The 18,526-nt window shown below is 42.4% G+C and overlaps 1 protein-coding gene across 7 annotated transcripts in view; it reads left to right on the top strand.

Annotated features, from left to right (window-relative positions):
- Window positions 1-18,526, top strand: part of frmpd4 (FERM and PDZ domain containing 4) — a 574,431-nt gene that overhangs the window by 493,876 nt on the left and 62,029 nt on the right. For all 7 annotated transcript variants that reach the window (XM_055644402.1, XM_055644404.1, XM_055644403.1 and 4 more), the window contains 2 exons: window positions 1,781-1,885; window positions 3,066-3,173. In XM_055644402.1, coding sequence (XP_055500377.1) covers window positions 1,781-1,885; window positions 3,066-3,173 — 213 coding nt within the window. The remainder of the gene's footprint in view (window positions 1-1,780; window positions 1,886-3,065; window positions 3,174-18,526) is intronic.

The following is an 18,526-nucleotide window of genomic DNA, read 5'->3' as shown; positions in this document are numbered from 1 at the left end:
CGAAGCTGGTCTTCAACATAGTCGAAGGAGGTCTTCAACATCTCATTTGTTCAAACTCTTCTAAACTCACCAATTAGGTCACCCAAGTGGGACAACCCCTTAAGGAAAACGTGGAATAGATAATTTGTTAATTAGGGGGTGACAACAAAGCAAACAGATATGAAATGTAATCAGGGGGGACAGTCAGGCTGGTTGGAGATCTAGGAAGGGGGAGGGATGGAGAGAGAGGGAAAGCAAGGGTTAGAGTTAGAGAAGTCATTGTTCATACTGCTGCGCTGTAAGCTGCCCAAGTGATTTAAGAGGTGCTCTTACATTTCCTTATCTCTGGAGCTCCCTCCCCCCTGAAGCTCAGTCTGTAGATGGTTGGGCAGTGACTGAAAAAAAGCTTGCTTGCCTTTTATTGGGACTCTGCTTCTTTCTCCCACACAATGCACCCATAATTGGCAGTTAATAAATGAAATCAAGTTCAAATCTCATTGATCTTCTGATCGTATTGAGCTTTGTGTATGAAGGGTCACAACCCAAAATGTCATCTGTCCATTTCCCTCCACAGATACTACCTGACTAGTTCCTCCAGCCGTTTGTTTTTACTCCAGATTAGAGCATCTGCGATCTCTTGCATCAGTAACTTGCCTTTTAGTTTAGTTCATTTTATGGACACAGCATGTATCCTTCAGCCCAACGAGTCCGTGCCAACCAGCAATCCCTGCATACTTACACTATGATACACACTAGGGCAAATTTTCACAATTATACCAAGGCAATTAACCTACAAACCTGTGCGTCTTTAGAGTCAAGCCAGGTTTATTCGTCACATACACATACGAGATGTGCAGTGAAATGAAAAGTGGCAATGCTCACGGACTTTGTGCAAAAGACAAACAAACAAACAACCAATCAAACTACAAACAGAATGGAATACAGAATCACATATTCTTTTACATATTAAATATTGTGGGCGGAAGGAAAAGGGAAAAAAACAAAAAAAAACAGCAATTAATTTTTTTTTTAAAGCAGTGGAGTGGTACAGTAAAGTTAGTCCCTGGTGAGATAGGAGTTTACAGTCCTAATGGCTCTAGGAAGAAACTCCTTCTCAACCTCTCCCTTCTCACAGCATGGCAACGGAGGCGTTTGCCTGAACGTAGCAGCTGGAACAGTCTGTTGCAGGGGTGGAAGGGGTCTCCCATGATCTTATTGGCTCTAGAGTTGCACCTCCTGATGTGTGGGAGGAATCAGGAGATCCTGGAGAAAACCCATGCAGGTCACTGGGAGAACGTCCAAACCCTGTACAGACAGCACCCGTAGTCAGGATCAACCCCAGGTCTCTGGCGCTGTAAGGCAACAACTCTGCCTTTGTGTGCCACCCCATGATCGTATAATTTTGCTGTGATACTGAGTTAAAGTCAGAATTGCCCACCAGAGATGGCAGTGGTGTGTTGGGCCCAGCCTGCTATGTAGGGATTGGAGTATGACATTCTTCCTGTCTGCTTCCCAGTGGAGCGAGACCTTGCGTGAAATCACTTCACCGTATTCTTAAACATTAAAAGATCCAAACCACAAAGCAAATTAAAATTAATGACACTGCCTTTAATAATGTAGGATGTAAAATGCCTGGTGGGTCCTGTATAAAACAGACGTGAACAACTTGTTACATTTCACTGTGCAAATAAAAATCTTTGGCAGCCCTGGAGAGGATTTGCAGCTGGGCTGATGTCGCTTTGACCACTTGAGCCAGTTAATGATGCTGTGAATAATGCCTGAATTTCATTTTGTATTTCAGTCTCCCAAGTCGGCCTTTATGAGCGCTGCCAAGAAGGCGAGGTTGAAGTCCAATCCTGTGAAAGTCCGCTTTTCCGAGGAAGTGATCATCAATGGCCAAGTGCCGGTATGTGTTCATATATCTCGTGGACAGCTGACGACCAACATTGACCCACCAACCTGATAATACTACTTTATTAGCCAAGTATGTTTTGCAACATACGAGGAATTTTATTTGCCATACAGTCATACCAATAAAAAGCAACAAGACACCCAAGTACATTTTTACCATGAACATCCACCACAGCGACTCCCCTACATTTCCCATTGAGATGGAAGGTAAAAAACGTTCAATCTTCTTCCCTTCTTTGTTCTCCCTCGGTCGAGGCATTTGAACCTTCCATTGTCGGGGCGATCTTCCGCATCGGGGCGATCAAACTCCCGAATCGGGGTGATCTCAGCTCCCCCCCCGCGGACCCCGGGTCGGGGCTGGTCCAACCTCGTGTGGCTTGGAGCTTCCCGACATCGGTTTCTACCCGAGACTGCGGGTTCCTCCTAAAAACACAAGAAGGAAAAAGACGAGACAGACCATTGGTGAGGCAGCCATCGTCCGGCGCCCCCTGGTGGTACCCTCTGGTACTGGATTCCCCTGCTCTGGGCAAGATACTCCGTGCATCAACCCTATAGATTCATCTCATGATTTTATACACCTCAATAAGATGGCCCCTCAATCTAATGCATTCTATGGAATAGAGGAGTCCTGTCCTGCTCAATCTCTCCCTATAGCTCAGGCTCTCGAGTCCTGGCAACATCCTCGTAAATCTTCTTTGTACCCATTCCATCTTGACAATATCTTTTCTATAACATGGTGCCCAGAACTGAACACAATACTCTGAATATGGCCTCACCAACGCCTTATATAACTGCAACATGACCTCCCAACTTCTATTCTTGGAATGTTGCTTGCCTTAATCGTTTAAAGAGTGTAGAACATGCATAAGTAACAGACCATGAAAGTAACCTTTAACAGCTCCGTAAGGACACATGTTGTTGATTGGATACAATTTGTTGATTGTATTTGTTTACTTTTCCAGATCATGGGGATATCTCCAAGATCTGCCTGTGGATTTTACACAAATTATTTTCTGTAAATGTATGATGAGTTTGAAGTAATCTCATGTACAGATCATTTGACAGTTCAATGTTGTCCTTGCATTCAATGAGGAAATATAATCATGCATGGTACAAGGATGCCAGTGCAGTTTTCAAATGGTTACACTGTAATATGTCTGCCCTTCTATTCACAGGAGACTGTCAAAGATAATTCCCTACTGTTCATGCCGAATGTTTTGAAAGTTTATCTTGAGAATGGACAAACTAAGTCATTTCGATTTGACAACAGCACAACAATGAAGGTGGGTGTTTGGCCAAATGAATGACTTATTCAGACAGCTTTTCCCAGTTCAAACACATTGGGAGTTGACTAATTCAATGTATTTAGATGCTCAGCTTTTACAAATAGTCTTAACTTGTGTCTTAACAGCCGTGTTTTAACATGTTTTTTTCCCACAATTCTCCCTCTTGAGTTCCTAAATGAACCACATCAATATCTGCGGTTCCTTCCAGTTGCTTATGCCTTTGGGCTGAGTCATTTTTAGTCTGATGCCAACATAGTAGGTGCAGTTAATTCTGTAAGTAAAAGTTGAAGAGTGAGCTCTTTGTCATTGTTTGCATTATTAAAGCGACATCAGCTCTGTGTCGAGCAAAATATCACTCCAGAGCATCAATCAGTTGTGGAGCGACTGAGCCAGGAAAAAAAGTCAAACTTTTTTCAACCTACGTGCTGTTATTAATCCAAGCCTCAGAATTCCTCAACAGAAAGTGAGATTTCTGCTCTTCATAAAAGAAAAATGAAATCCACATATTTATTATTGGTATAGGGGCGTTTTTCCAGAATTTAAGTATGTTTTTTCCCCGTTATTAAACCGTAATTAAATAGGTTCTTTTGAAACGCAGTTAGTTCAGAGCTTCCGTCCATTGTTCCAAAAACAATCAATTCTGCTTTTGGTATCAATTTTATTTTAAATAATTTTATGAAGATTTCAAAAATTTCATTCGAAAATTTTTGGATTTTTTTACACGGACAACAAATGAATGTGCTATAGTAGCTTCTTAGGATAGACATTTATCACAAATAGGGGAGACATTAGGAAAAAGTTTACTTATTTTAGTTTTTGAGTAATATAGTCTATGTAAGATTTTGAATCGAATTACAGTGTGTCTTATGTTAATCGAGCATTTATGCACATATAGCAAATGTTTATCCCACCTCTCTTTCGAAATTTTTATAGCTATTTCTTGTTCCCAGTCTCTTCTAATTCCATCTGATGATGGTATTTCTATATTTAGAATGATGTTATACAAGTATGATATTAAATTAGCTGATTCGGCCTTTGTATTCATTGCTTCGTCCAATAAGTCTGGGGACAAGTTATGATATTCTTGTTTATATATTTTCAAATAGTCACATATTTGAAAATATTTGAAATAATGATTATTTCTCAAATTGTATTTTAGTTGTAGTTGTTGAAATTATAATAATTTTCCAGTTTCATACATGTCTCCGAATGTTTTAATTCCTGTTCTTTCCCATTGTGCAAATGATTTATCTATAATAGAAGGTTTAAACGATGGGTTATTAACTATTGGAGAAAGAAGCGATAGATTTCTTAATTTTAGGGTAAGTTTTATTTGTATTTCAAATAGGTTTTATTTGATTTCAAATATGTTCGAAACATTACACCTGGAAGATATGAGACTCCTTCTAGCAGGCAAATCAGACCACTTCCAAAAGACTTAACCTGCATTTATCGACTTACTACAAGTATAAGGTGCAACAGAACTCTGAAAATAAATAGTTTCAGGACCTGGTGAGGGGGGAGGAAAAATACGAAGTTGGTATATCCCTTTCAGCTCTGTTTTCTACTTTTAACATAGCTTCTGTTTCTTTTTCTCTTTTTTCTTTTCTATGGCTTACTTCTTAACTTTTTTTTCTAACTCTTCGCGCCTATGGGTCTTTTTGTCTTGATCACTTTTTCACGCACTCACTATTCTATCTCACTTTCTTTACCTTTTTTTTCTTTTTAAAGCTTAAAAATGAAATGGTACAAGAAATGTATTAAGTTATCTTTGGCTTATATTATTGTAATGCACTCTACTTCTAATAAATAAAAGAAAGAAAGAAAAAAAAAGAAAAGAAAAATGAAGAGGATGTGCATCAAGGTTTAAGATGATGTACTCACACAATGTCTTTGAGGAAGATTAAAGGAAGGAGGACAGAACTCAAGCAAGCCATTAGAAGGGCCAAAAGGGGCCACAAAATGGTTTTGACGAGTTGGATTAAAGAAAATCCCAAGGCTTTTAGCAGCTACATTAACACCACGATGGTAACCAAGGAGAATGTAGGACCACTCAAGGAGAAAGGAGGGAATTTCAGTATCGGAATCAGGAAGTCATGTTGCAAGTTTACGGATTTTTCATTAGGCCACATTTGAAGTATTGTGTGCTGTTCTGATCACCCCATCACATTAAAGGGCCTGTCCCACTTTCACAACCTACTTCTCGACCTCTGCCGAGTTTGCCCTTGACTCATACTTGCAGTATGGTCGTCACGGGGGGGTTGTAGGAGGTCGTAGGTAGGTCGTAGGCGGTCGTGATGCTTGTCGTAGGCACTCATGGCATCAAGTGGATTGGAGCTTTTTTTCAACATGATGAAAAATGTCCACGAGCAAAAAATGTTGTGGATTAGGTCGTGAAAGTCCCTTAAGGACGTGAAAGCTTTAGAGAGGGTTCAGAATAGATTTACCGGGGTGTTGCCTGGAGGGTATTATATTTAAGGAGAGTTTAGATAAATGTGGATTGTTTTTTACGAAGTGACAGAGGCGGAGACAGTCAGAACCCCATTTTTCCCAGGGTGGAAATGGCAACGTCTAGCCACAAGGTCAAAGGGACAGTATAAAGTAAACCTGCAAGGTAAGTTTTTACACAGGGAAATGTGGGTGCTGGAATGGAGGGATATGGATCATATGTAGGCAAAGGAGATTAGTTGAAGCAACCATCATGTTTGACACAGACATCATGAGCCAAAGGGCCTTCAGCTGTACTGTACTGTTCTATATTCTCTGTGTTCAAGACATACACAAAGCCAAGGGATCAAAGCTGGATGAGGAGGATTTAGCTATAGGAAAAATTTGGACAGACCTGGATTGTTTTCTTTGGAATGTCAGCGGTTGCGAGGAGACCTGTTTGAAATATACATATTTAATTATGGAAGGCATGGATAGGGTGGACAGTCTACCTTTTTCCCAAGATGGAAAAAAAATACCAGAGGCCATAGCTTTAAGGTGATATGGGCAAATTTCAAAGGTGATGTACTGGACAAAGGGTGGTGAGTGTCTAGAACATGCTGTTGGGGGTGGTGGTTGAGGAAGGAACAATAGTGACATTTAAGAGACTTTTGGATATGCATATGGATATGCAGGGAATGGAGGGATATGGATTATGTGCAGGCAGATAAGAGTTAGTCTCGGCATCATCTTTGGCACAGACACTGTGAGCCAAATGGCCTGTGCTGGATTGTTCCACGTTCTATATTCAACAATTTAAAATAAACAGAGTTTCTCTTCTGTAGCAGAATTCATCAGATCTGATTAAGTATCATCAGCCTACAAGGTTAAATTTGTTTTTGTCTTAACACATAATGTTTGACCTTCTGAGCAATTCCAGCATTCGGTTTATTTTTCAGATTTATAGAAGCTGTGGCTATAAAATTCTCTGGGAGCACATCCTACCATTTCACATTGATTTGTTCAACCCTTTTTCCTTTCAATTGTTTTCTCTCCTGTCCTCCACTTTCATTCATCTGCTAGTTATATCTTCACTAGGCTGATCAGCTGTGATTAATGAAACTCCACTGCCCTCTCGTATCCTGCAGCACTGCTGCCAATGTCATTTAGACTCTTAGTATTGACCCTCAGACACTAACTTTGTTCTCTCCTCTGTCCTCCTTTACTGCAACCTAAAACATATTAGATTCCTTCCTTTCTCAGTTTACAAGCAAAACTGTTCTCTCCTCTCTCTCTCTCTCTCTTTCTTTCTCTCTTTCCCTTTCTCTCTCTCTCTCTCCTCTTTCTCTCTCTCTCTCTCTCTCTCTCCCTTTTTCTCTCTCTCTTTCCCTCTCAGAGCCTGCTCAACCTCTTATAGCTCAGACCCTCTATCCCTGGCAACATCCTTGTAAATCTTCTCTGTGCCCTTTCCAGCCTGACAACATCTTTCCCATAACACAGTGTCCAGAACTGAACACAATACTCTAAATGCGGCCTCACCAAGGTCTCATACAACTGCAACATGACCTCTCAACTTCAATACTCAATACTCTGACTGCTGAAGGCCAACGAGCCAAACACATTTTTGACCACCCTATCTACCTGCGACTCTACCTTCAAGGAACCACTCACCTGTACTCCTAGATCCCTGAGTGGTAGAGATATCACTACCATTACACTATGTGCTTGGAGATCCCTGGTCCTGTATGGGAAGAAAATCTTACTCCCTCTCACCACCTAACCTGTTAAGGGGCTGCAGAATGGAACAGGGCAGCGTGGTATTGGAAGAATATAACCTGGACTCCAGTAGTTACATTCTTAGGCAGGATTGAACTAACTGGAGCAAGAAACAAACTGCTGGAGGACAGCAAGTCGAGCAGCATCAAGTGATGGTAAGGAGGTGTAGATGTTTCAGGTCGAGATGGCGTTGCGTTCCCTTGAATGTAGAAACCTAAGATATAATTTGATGCTGTTTTCAGGGTATTAAAGAGAACCAGTTGGATAGAAAATTAATATTACAATCTCCGAAAAACAAACAGAACAGGAATGATGGAAACAGTATGACACTGAAGTGGGTAGTATTGTAGACAGTGAAGATGGTTGTCAAAAAATTACAGCTGTTTCTTGATCAGTTGGGCAGGTGAGCTGAGGAATGGTTGCTGGAATTGTGAATTGCTGGAACAGTGAATTGTGAAGTGTTACATTTACGGAAGTCTAACATGGGCAGGACCTACACAGTGAATGGTAGGGTTTTGGGTAGTGATGTAGAACAGAGGGATCTAGTAGTGCAGGTGCATAGTTCCTTGAAAGTCAAATCACAGGTAAATAGAGTGGTCAAAAAGGCCTTCGGCACATTGGCCTTCATCAGTCTTGAGTATTGAGTATAGATGTTAACCATATAACCATGTAACCATATAACAATTACAGCACGGAAACAGGCCATCTCGGCCCTACAAGTTCGTGCCGACACAACTTTTTTTTCCCTTAGTCCCACCTGCCTGCACTCATACCATAACCCTCCATTCCCTTCTCATCCATATGCCTATTCAATTTATTTTTAAATGATACCAACGAACCTGCCTCCACCACTTCCACTGGAAGCTCATTCCACACCGCTACCACTCTCTGAGTAAAGAAGTTCCCCCTCATGTTACCCCTAAACTTCTATCCCTTAATTCTGAAGTCATGTCCTCTTGTTTGAATCTTCTCTATTCTCAAAGGGAAAACCTTGTCCACATCAACTCTGTCTATCCCTCTCATCATTTTAAAGACTTCTATCAAGTCCCCCCTTAACCTTCTGCGCTCCAGAGAATAAAGACCTAACTTATTCAACCTTTCTCTGTAACTTAGTTGTTGAAACCCAGGCAACATTCTAGTACATCTCCTCTGTACTCTCTCTATTTTGTTGACATTCTTCCTATAATTGGGCGACCAAAATTGTACACCATACTTCAGATTTGGTCTCACCAATGCCACCCTATCTATATGAGATTCCACCTTCAATGTTGGGTCATGTTGCAGTTATATAAGACATTGGTGAGGCCACATTTAGAGAATTGTGTTCAGTTCGGGGCACCATGTTATAGCAATGATGATGTCAAGCTGGTAAAGGTGCAGAGAAGATTTAGGAGGATGTTGCTAGGACTAGAGTGCCTGAGATATAGGGAGAGGTTGAGCAGGCTGGGACTCTATTCCTTGGAACGCAGGAGGATGAGGGGTGATCTTCTAGAGGTGTATAAAATCCTGAGCGGAATAGATTGGGTAACCATACAGTCCCTTGCCCAAAGTAGGGGAATCGAGAACCAGAGGACATTGTTTTAAGGTGATGGGGGAAAGAATTAATAAGAACCTGAGGGGTAACTCTTTTACACAAAAAGTAGTGGTTGTATGGAATGACTGGAGGATCTAGTTGAGGCAGGTACTATCGCAATGTTTAAGGAACATTTAGACAGGTACATAGATAGGACAGGCAATAGAGGGATTTGGGCCAGACATGGGCAGGTGGGATCAGTGTAGATGTGGCCTGTTGGTTGTTGTGAGCAAGTTGGGCCGAAGGGCCTGTTTCCACACTGTATGACTCTGACTCTAGTAGAGCTAAGGCTTCACAAATTAAGTTCAGTTGGTCTAGATGCCTGGATCCCTTTTTAATCACAAATGGCTTCTAGCAAACTCACGTGTCCAAAAATCACCAGTCCTCTCAAGAAACTGGCCCGTGTGGGAATCTTCTGAGACATGATCTCTGAAATCAAGTCCACTAAAATCAAGTTGAGCTTATTGTCAAATGTGCAAGTACGGTGAGGTACAGTCACAGGCAGAGAGACTCAGGCAACACACGGTGACATTGATTATACATACATTTCAATAGACAATAGGTGCAGGAGTAGGTCATTTGTCCCTTCGAGCCAGCACCACCATTCACTGTGATCATGGCTGGTCATCCCCAATCAGTACCCCGTTCCTGCCTTCTCACCATATCCGCTGACTCTGCTATCTTTACGAGCTCTATCTAACTCTCTCTTGAAAGCATCTAGAGAATTGGCCACTGCCTTCTGAGGCATAGAATTCCGCATTAATAGATTGAGTGGATAGGCAAGGCAGTGGCAAATGTTGGCAGATGTAAGGTCACTGACTTTGAACCGAAACAGGATTGGACTGATTACTTTTCTAAATGGAAATAAACTGAAATTAGTGGATGCCTCAAAAAGTCCATGAGCATTGATCATTAAAGTATGAAAATAATAAAAAAATAAAGTGTCATTGTACAATGAGGGGACTGGTACTATTTAAAGTGTAGGTTACATCTCAGTATGCAGCCCTGCATACTGTATCAGAGGAAGGATATGTATATAAGTGCAGAGTAGCATTGCCAGAAAGTTATCTGGAGTTGCAGTCCCAGAATTTAGAAAGCTCAAACATGATTTGATGCAGCTCCCAAGGTATTAAGTAGAACCAGTTGGGTAGAAAATGAATATTTTCACCAACTGAAAACCGCGGACAAACAGGAATAGTTGAAACATTAGTACCTACCTCATTGGTGACCCTCGGACTATCTTTGATCAGACTTTGCCGGCGTTACCTTGCACTAAACATTATTCCCTTGTCATATCGCTAAACACTGTAGTTTATGTATTGTAATCATGAATTTGTAATCATCAAACCCAGAACGGAATGGATTATATTTGGAATAATAGAAGATACCAATTTAAATAAAGATCAAAATGTTTTTTTTAATTTTGGGTTAATAATTGGAAAGAAATTGATACTTAAATTTTGGAAAAATACAACACACCAACTGTTAAAATGTGGATTAGGAATATGATGGACATAGCAAGCCTTGAAGAAATGAGACTCCGACTAATAGATAAATATGACCAATTCTTAAAAGTTGGTCTCCTTTCATCGACTTTTTTGAATCATGTGATGCAGCGGTGCCGGAAGGATTGCTGAATTCAATTCAAGACGCGGATAACACTTCTACTTACAGGAGGCATTCGATGTTTGGAAAAATCTCTTCTAAAGGGCCCTCTCTTCTATTTCTACTTTCCACTTTTATTTTTTTATTTTTTATATACACACTTCACGTTTTTCTACTCTCTACCATCTATTTTTCCACTTTTTCCTCTTTCTATTGTTTTGGCAAATTACATTCGATGGCACCTAAAATTAGGTTCCACTGTGTTTTGTTGTATTAACTTTTTAACTGGTAATCATATATTGTCTTTCCGCTTTAGCAATCCAAAATGACTAAACAACTAAATTTGAAGTTTGGTCACTTCTACTTGGCATTAGATGTTTGGCTGTTATGGCAAATTACATTCGAGCTTTGTTGGTTGTTAATTTTAACTGGTATATTTTAGCAATCCAAAAGATAACAAGGAATTTGGGTCAATGGCTTGGCTATGGAATTAAGCTACAGGTTATGCCCCAGCCATGATCTGAGAGAATGACAGTGGATGTTAAATGGCCACCTCCTTTTCCTCCTATTTGTCCTTATTTGAACGCGTAGCATAATGGATTTGGCTCAGTGAGAAGCATTCTTACAAGGCAGGGTTGTGCATTCAGTCTTACCTAAACCCCAAGTACATATTTAACGTTGAAGGGCTGGAGATTGTCAAAGATGTTCATTCATGAATTATTGCATAAAAGTGATATCAATGCACCATGCTGACTGTCAGCTTGTCTGAAGAAGAGTCTCGACCTAAAACATCACCCATTCCTTCTATCCAGAGATGCTGCCTGTCCCACTGAGTTACTCCAGCATTTTGTGTATTTCTTTGTTTTAAACCAGCATCTGCAGTTCCTTCCTATACACTTCTCATTGGCAGTGCCAGATGCCTCGGCAAGGCCAGCAGCATAACCACCTGTTTGTGTCTATCTTCGGTGTACACCAGCATCTGCAGGTCCTTCCTACACATGCTGGCTGTCAAGGCAGGTTGAAGCAGGTTCATGCTAGATGTGACCGGTGCAACATCAACTTGTAAATGCCATTCTTTCTTGGCAGCATTTGCAGAAGATTTCCACTGCTCCTGCCAATATTATTCTCACTACGTAGAACGTAAAACCAAAGAACCAATTATCCATCTTCATCACTGTTTTTTGGATTTGCTGTGTACAAGTTACCTCTATTTGGCTGCAAAACAGTGGTTATTCTTTCAAAGTCATGTATTCATTGCAAACTGCTTGACATCTTGAAGATGTGGTAATATGCTTCATAAATTCAATCTATGTCTCTTTGCTCTGCATCAACTGAGCTGGGATGACTTTGATGCATGGCACTATGTCAGCACTAAGCCATAGGTGCAAACTTATAACCTTAATCAACTGAAATTCCAGCAAAAATGTGTCGATCAGGTATTGTGTCAACTGCAGTAGACCCACTTAATACACAGGGACATGAAAGTAATCAATATTTTATGCTGCTAACCTGGAAATATTTGTATAATTAGTCTTAATCAATTTTAAACAAGATTTCTTTTTGTCGTTTAATGTAATATTGATTAACTGAAGTGACAGAGGTTTTCAGAATGTTTCAGGAATTATGTCAGCATCTTGGCCAACAAGCACTGAGCATGTTTTCATTTCCCATTTGCTGAATTTTATCTTTTGATTCTTTCTTTTCCAAAGTCAAGAATAGGATTGGTTCAGCTAATGCACATGCAGGACTCGTCTCATGTGCCTATTCATTATTTCACCCCGGGAGAACATGTTTATAGACTGTTTGAGCTTGCTGGGTATCAGAGCCTAATACTGAGTGCTTAAGATGGAATCTTTGGCCATTTAATGTCATGTTATGCTGGCGTTAAGGATGTAATATTTGGCAGGTCATTTACTTTTGATTGTGAAATTTTATTGCAAACTTCTTCAGAAACTAGTTCCTCTGCCAAGGAGTCACATTATACACTTTGCAACCAATGTCTGCTGCCTTCACTCAGCTGGCAGTTTCTCTGGCAGTTCAGTTTATTGTCACGTGTGAAAAGCCTGGTACAATGTTTATGTTCAAGTTATTTCGATATATCAATAGACAATAGACAATAGTTGCAGGAGTAGGCCATTCGGCCCTTCGAGCCAGCACCGCCATTCAAAGTGATCATGGCTGATCATCCCCAATCAGTACCCCGTTTCTGCCTTCTCCCCATATCCCCTGACCGCTATTTTTAAGAGCCCTATCTAGCTCTCTCTTGAAAGCATCCAGAGAACCTGCCTCCACCGCCCTCTGAGGCAGAGAATTCCACAGGCTGACCACTCTCTGTGAGAAAAAGTGTTTTCTCATCTCCGTTCTAAATGGCTTACTCCTTTATCTTAAACTGTGGCCCCTGGTTCTGGGGCAAAATCCTTAACAATCTTATATGTTTCAATGAGATTCCCACTCATCCTTCTAAACTCCCTTGGACTATGATGATGACCATCTATGACTACCTTGGACTGTTTTCGACTACCCTCAATTACCTACGACTAACATGCCGACCTACTATGACCTACTATGACTAAACCTACGAGTAAAAAAAGTATCGATTTTTTCCATGGCGACCTTTTTTTACTCGCGTGCATTTTTCAACGTGTTTTTAAAAAAGGCGCGACCTAGCTGAGGCCTTGAGTACACGGGGACTACTCTCAAACATGAAGGAGAGTTACAAAGACCTCCTACGACCTCGAGTTGACCATGCTGCGAGTATGAGTCGAGAGCAAACTCGCCAGAACTCATGGATTAGGTTGCCCAAGTGGGACAACCCCTTTAGAGGCGGCACGGTGGTGCAGCGGTAAAGTTGCTGTCTTACAGTACCAGAGACCCCGATTTGATTCTGACTACGGTTACTTGTCTGTACGGCATTTGTATGTTCTCCCCGTGACCACGTGTGTTTTCTCGGGGCCCTTTGGCTGACCGAGTCTGTTCCGACCTGCGATCCCCTCACTCACTGTACACGCTCGGGAGAATTTGCAGAAGACAATTAACCTACAAACCCGCACATCTTTGGAATGTCGAAGGAAACCTGAACACCCAGAGAAAACCCATGAGGTCACTGGAAGATAATATAAACTCCATACAGACAGTATCCATAGTCATCATTGAACCAGGTTTCTGGCCATGTAAGGCAGCAACTCTACTGCTGCGTCACTGTGCCGTGGTGAAAGGTCTGGCTTATTCAGGGGAGACCACAGACTGAATAAATGAATGCATCAGTGGTTGCCTCCATCAGTGTGGAAACCAACAATGCCAGCATCTTCCACGGCCCGAGATACCACTTGTTCCATTGGATTTAATGTAAGCAAAAATCATTTACTTGCAAGTGGTGCCTGGGTGATCTCTGATATTAAGCATGGCAGATATCTGTTGCTGCCGCCTGAGAAAAAGGTGCTGTGGCAAGAATTTTGAAACTCAGGGTGCCCTTGACTTGCACGGAGAAAGCCATGCTGGTACCAGAGCATGGGTGCAAGGAGAATGCTACATGTCTCAGTGATGACTGCCTTTGAAAACCAGAGCCTGTGTCTAAATCAGAGAGAAACACAAAATGGTGGAGTAACTCAGCGGGAGAGGCAGCACTTTTGGAGAGAAGGAGTGGGTGATGTTTCGGGTCAAGACCCTTCTTCAGACTGAGGGAAAGGGAAGAGGGAGACTGGAGATCAGAGAGCTCCAGGTTAGATATGGTGTGTGTAGGCTTCCCTAACCAACGGCATATCTGCGCTTCTTGTGCTAAGATTCCTAACCCACATTCAGTGGCCAGTCATACACATGCCAATGTCTCCTGTAATGGAGTTCTTCCACAGAGCCACTGCTGAGGAAACATTTAATGGGTATCTCAGCAGCTAAATGCTGGAGGAAATACTGCCCATTGCAGCAAATTCTATGGACCTTGGAAGAAATATCAGTGGCTGGCAGATAGTTATCATGTCTCGTCTGGTCTGCTTGTGCCAACAATGTGCCTTGAAATATTGTTGAAAACAACAAACTCACTTGATATGTTCCGACTTGAAGCAAAATAATCACCTAATGGATGCATCTTGGAGCTTTGAACTTCAATTTTTGATGGCACAAGCAAATAATGTGCTTGGCAAGAGTGACATCATTTGGTTGACTGAAGATAGACACAAAATGCTGGAGTAACTCAGCGGAACAGGCAGCATCTCTGGATAGAAGGAATGGGTGACGTTTTAGGTCGAGATCCTTCTTCAGACTGAGAGTCAGGCGAGAGGGAGACACTGAGATATGGAAGGGTAAGGTGTGAAAACGAGACATCAAAGGGGACAAAGGTCTTGGAGAATGGAGAATAGATCGTTGTTAGATGGAGAAGGTGACAATGAAGCATATAAAGATAAAATGTAATCAGGAAGACAGTCAGACTGGTCAGAGAACTGGGATGGGGAAGGGATGGAGACAGAGGGAAATCAAGGGTTACTAGAAGTTAGAGAAGTCTATATTCATATCGCTGGGTTGTAAGCTGCCCAAGCGAAATATGAGGTGATGTTCCTCCGATTTGCACTGGGCCTCACTCTGACAGTGGAGGAGACCCAGGTCAGAAAGGTCAATGTGGGAATGGGAGGGGGAGTTAAAGTGTTTAGCAATGGGGAGATTATGCAAGTTCGGGCGGACAGATGTCCCGGTTGCTAAACACTTAACTCCTCTTCCCATTCCCATTAACCTGAATCTGCAGTTCCTTCCTACTCTTTCATTTGACCAGCCATTGACTAAAGGTTAACAAGATCATGCGAATTGTAACTGAGAGAATCGGGTTTCTTCATCCACTAGATTTCACCCAAAAGTGATCACTTTTCTGAGCCGACCAGTTTATCTCCAATTCCCAAGGAAGAACATCAGTTCCCACATCTACCAACTGAGCATTGAAATCTACCACACTGCTGCCCATCCAATTCATTGCTACAAATGCCACTGAAATCTGAAATAAAAAACGTGGCACAGTCACAAAGGAATCATTGAAGGGATAAAAGCACAAACCTGAGGCAGGAATAGCGTATAGAATTGCTGGAAATCGCCTGGTAACTTAAACTATTGCATCTGGTTCCTTTGTAATTGCTTCCTAAGGTGGGAATTAATGATTTGAGCCAGTGGCTGGTGCTAATGATCGGTGTAGGCGAGAGAGACTTTAGCATTGAGTGCAGAAGAGGGACTGCTTACTGCAAGTCGGAAAGAGATGATTTTTTTGTGCTCTACACAGCAATCACCATGGTAACATTCACAACATTATTTATTGCAAGGTAAAAGAAAAGTACCAGTTTACAAAATGGCAGGAAAGCACACACAGAAAATGGCTATTAAAAACGTGTAATGCTGATGATTGTAGTTAACAATTTAAAACATATCTGGTGTGGAATTTAGCCCCTGTCTGTAATACAAAATAGCTGCATAGTCATGTAAAGCCCCTGTTCCACTGTACGAAGTAATTCACGAGTTCTCCCGACGTTTCCCCTGATTCAAACTCGGAGAATGTCCATAGCGGGTCCGTAAGAGTTTGTGGATGTCTCGTAGCGGCTCGTACGAGTAACGGTAGGTACTCGGGACAACCGGCAAACTCGTGACATTTTTTCATCCATGTAAAAAATGTCCCCGAGTAAAGAAATACTTGTGATGAAAAAACTTGTTACTTTTTACACGTACGAGCCGCTATGAGAAATCCACGAACACCTACGGACCCGCTACGGACATTCTCCAAGTTCGAATCAGGGGAAAACTCGGGAGAACTCGTGAATTACCTCGAACAGTGGGACAAGGGCTTAAGTGTGTTGTACTCCTCAATTCATTCCATTAGAATCACTGGTGTGGTTATCCAGTATGTTTAATGTCATCACTTACGGATTAATTATCAAGCAAATGTTCCCAGGAAATAACGCATGTTATCCATGTACCTGTCAAATGTCTTGTGGGGTTGTGATGGAAGGACTAGGTGTTGGGAGTCAGTGCCATAACCCCAGGGATTGAGTGAGAGAGACTCACACATTCACCTCGACTAAGTTGACCTTTTAAAAATCATTGACTGGATGTGGGCTGGGTCTCTGCCACGTTGCTGTATTTCAGGAGTCATCGGAAATACCAGTCTAATTGGGAAAGATGGATGTCTTTATTGACGGGGAATTGTGAATTGGGGGATGGAGGGTCCTGGCATAATCCGGTGGACTCAGGGCGAGCGCATTGTCCAGACTTCTTACTTCAGTCTGAAGACGGGTCTTGATCCAAAACGTCACCCATTCCTTCTCTCCAGAGATGCTGCCTGTCCCGCTGAGTTACTCAGGAAATTTTGGGTCTATCTTCTTATTTCACTGTAGCCATCAAGAATTATGGGGATCTGCCCAAAAGGTAGAATATAAGGTAAGATGAGATCTTCTAGAATTACGAACAGGCTCCATGGGATGTATAGACTTTTCTTCTTAGTTCATTAATTCACAATCAGACGTTTTCATGGGCATTAGAAAAAAAAGAGCCAATTATTGCTAAATGGTGAGGTAATTTCATTCTCACAGGGAATCTCTTGTCTGAGATGCATCAGACTTACCAAGAGCATTATGTTACGGGTTAACGTCAACCCAGACACTAGAGGCATTGAAGCATTGAGTTGTTCTGCTCCCTCGGCAATTGTGTATGTGATGTGCTTTCATACTGAGGCTATCATGTTTTGAAATGATGGTGGGATGACCAAGAAACTCTTTGGGTGGGGGAGATGAGGCAATGTGAGTAGGTTGCAGTGAACCTTATTTGGATAGGAAGAGTTTGCATTTTAATATCACGTCATCGTCTATATATCTCGTTTCCCCTCCCCCTGACTAGTCTGAAGAAGGGTGTTGATCCATCTCTCCAGAGATGCTGCTTGTCCAATTGAGTTCGTCCAGCTTTTTCGGTTTAAATCAGCATCGGCAGTTCCTTCCTTCACGTTTTAATATCATTATTGGAATGTGAGTGTGACTCTGTTGATGGGGAAGCAAGAATGTGGGAAGTGGCAAACAAGGGTGAGAGTTAAGGGCCTGACCCACTTGGGCGTCATTTGCGTGTTCAAAGGTTTAAAGGTTTTTTATTGGTCACATACACCATCGGTGCAGTGAAATGCTCCTTGCCAATGCAGCACTTAAAAACAAGAATACAGACATAACAATAGTAAAGAGATTTAAACTTAAAATGCATCCCCTCACAATAGTTCCCATTATGAGGGAAGGCACAATGTCCAGTCCCCATCCCATGTCCACCCATAGTCGGGCCTATTGAGGCCTCCGCAGTCGCCTTTATGGAGGCCCGATGTTCCAGGCCGTTCACGCCGGGTGATGGTGCTCCGACGTCGGGAGAACCCTCTCAGTGACTTGCGATGCCTGGAAAAGCCCGGCTTCCTTACTGGAGACCGCAGCTTCCGAAGCCAACAAGGCCGCGCTGGATGGAGCTCCACCACTGACGATCTCAGCGAGAGATCCCAGGCTCCCGATGTTAAAGTTCAGCGCCGCAGCTGGCTGCTCCATAGACCCGCAGCTCCACAATGTTTTTCTTGGCGGTCTCAGCTCACCGGTGCTCCAGCACGGCGACCCGCTCCAGCACTGTGCCGCCGCCGAAGCCGAGGTTTTGGGCAGTCCCCTCAGGAAACGCCGCTCCAGGCCCGCTGGTAGGCCGCGAGGATGGGTCGAAGGTGCAGCCCGGAGAAAAGCTGCCTCTCCGACCAGGTAGGGACCCTGAAAAGTAGTTTCCCCCTCCCCCCCCCTCAACCCCCCACATAAAAAAGACTAGAACTCCAAAAACTCCAAAAACAAAACACTAAAACTCACTAAAAATAAAAAAAAGAGTGAAAAACGAACAGCTGCAGGCTGGGCAGCCATACCACACAGGTCTGCGCCCCCTTCAGTATTACGCAGATGGTGCATGAAGATTTTGTACATCCCAAAATTCTGGGGCGCCCGCG

This window comes from Leucoraja erinacea, chromosome 13 (assembly GCF_028641065.1).
Source record: "Leucoraja erinacea ecotype New England chromosome 13, Leri_hhj_1, whole genome shotgun sequence".
In the NCBI taxonomy this organism is placed as follows: Eukaryota; Metazoa; Chordata; class Chondrichthyes; order Rajiformes; family Rajidae; genus Leucoraja; species Leucoraja erinaceus.
Note: the sequence above shows the minus strand (reverse complement) of the source record. Positions and strands in the feature narration are given on the sequence as shown.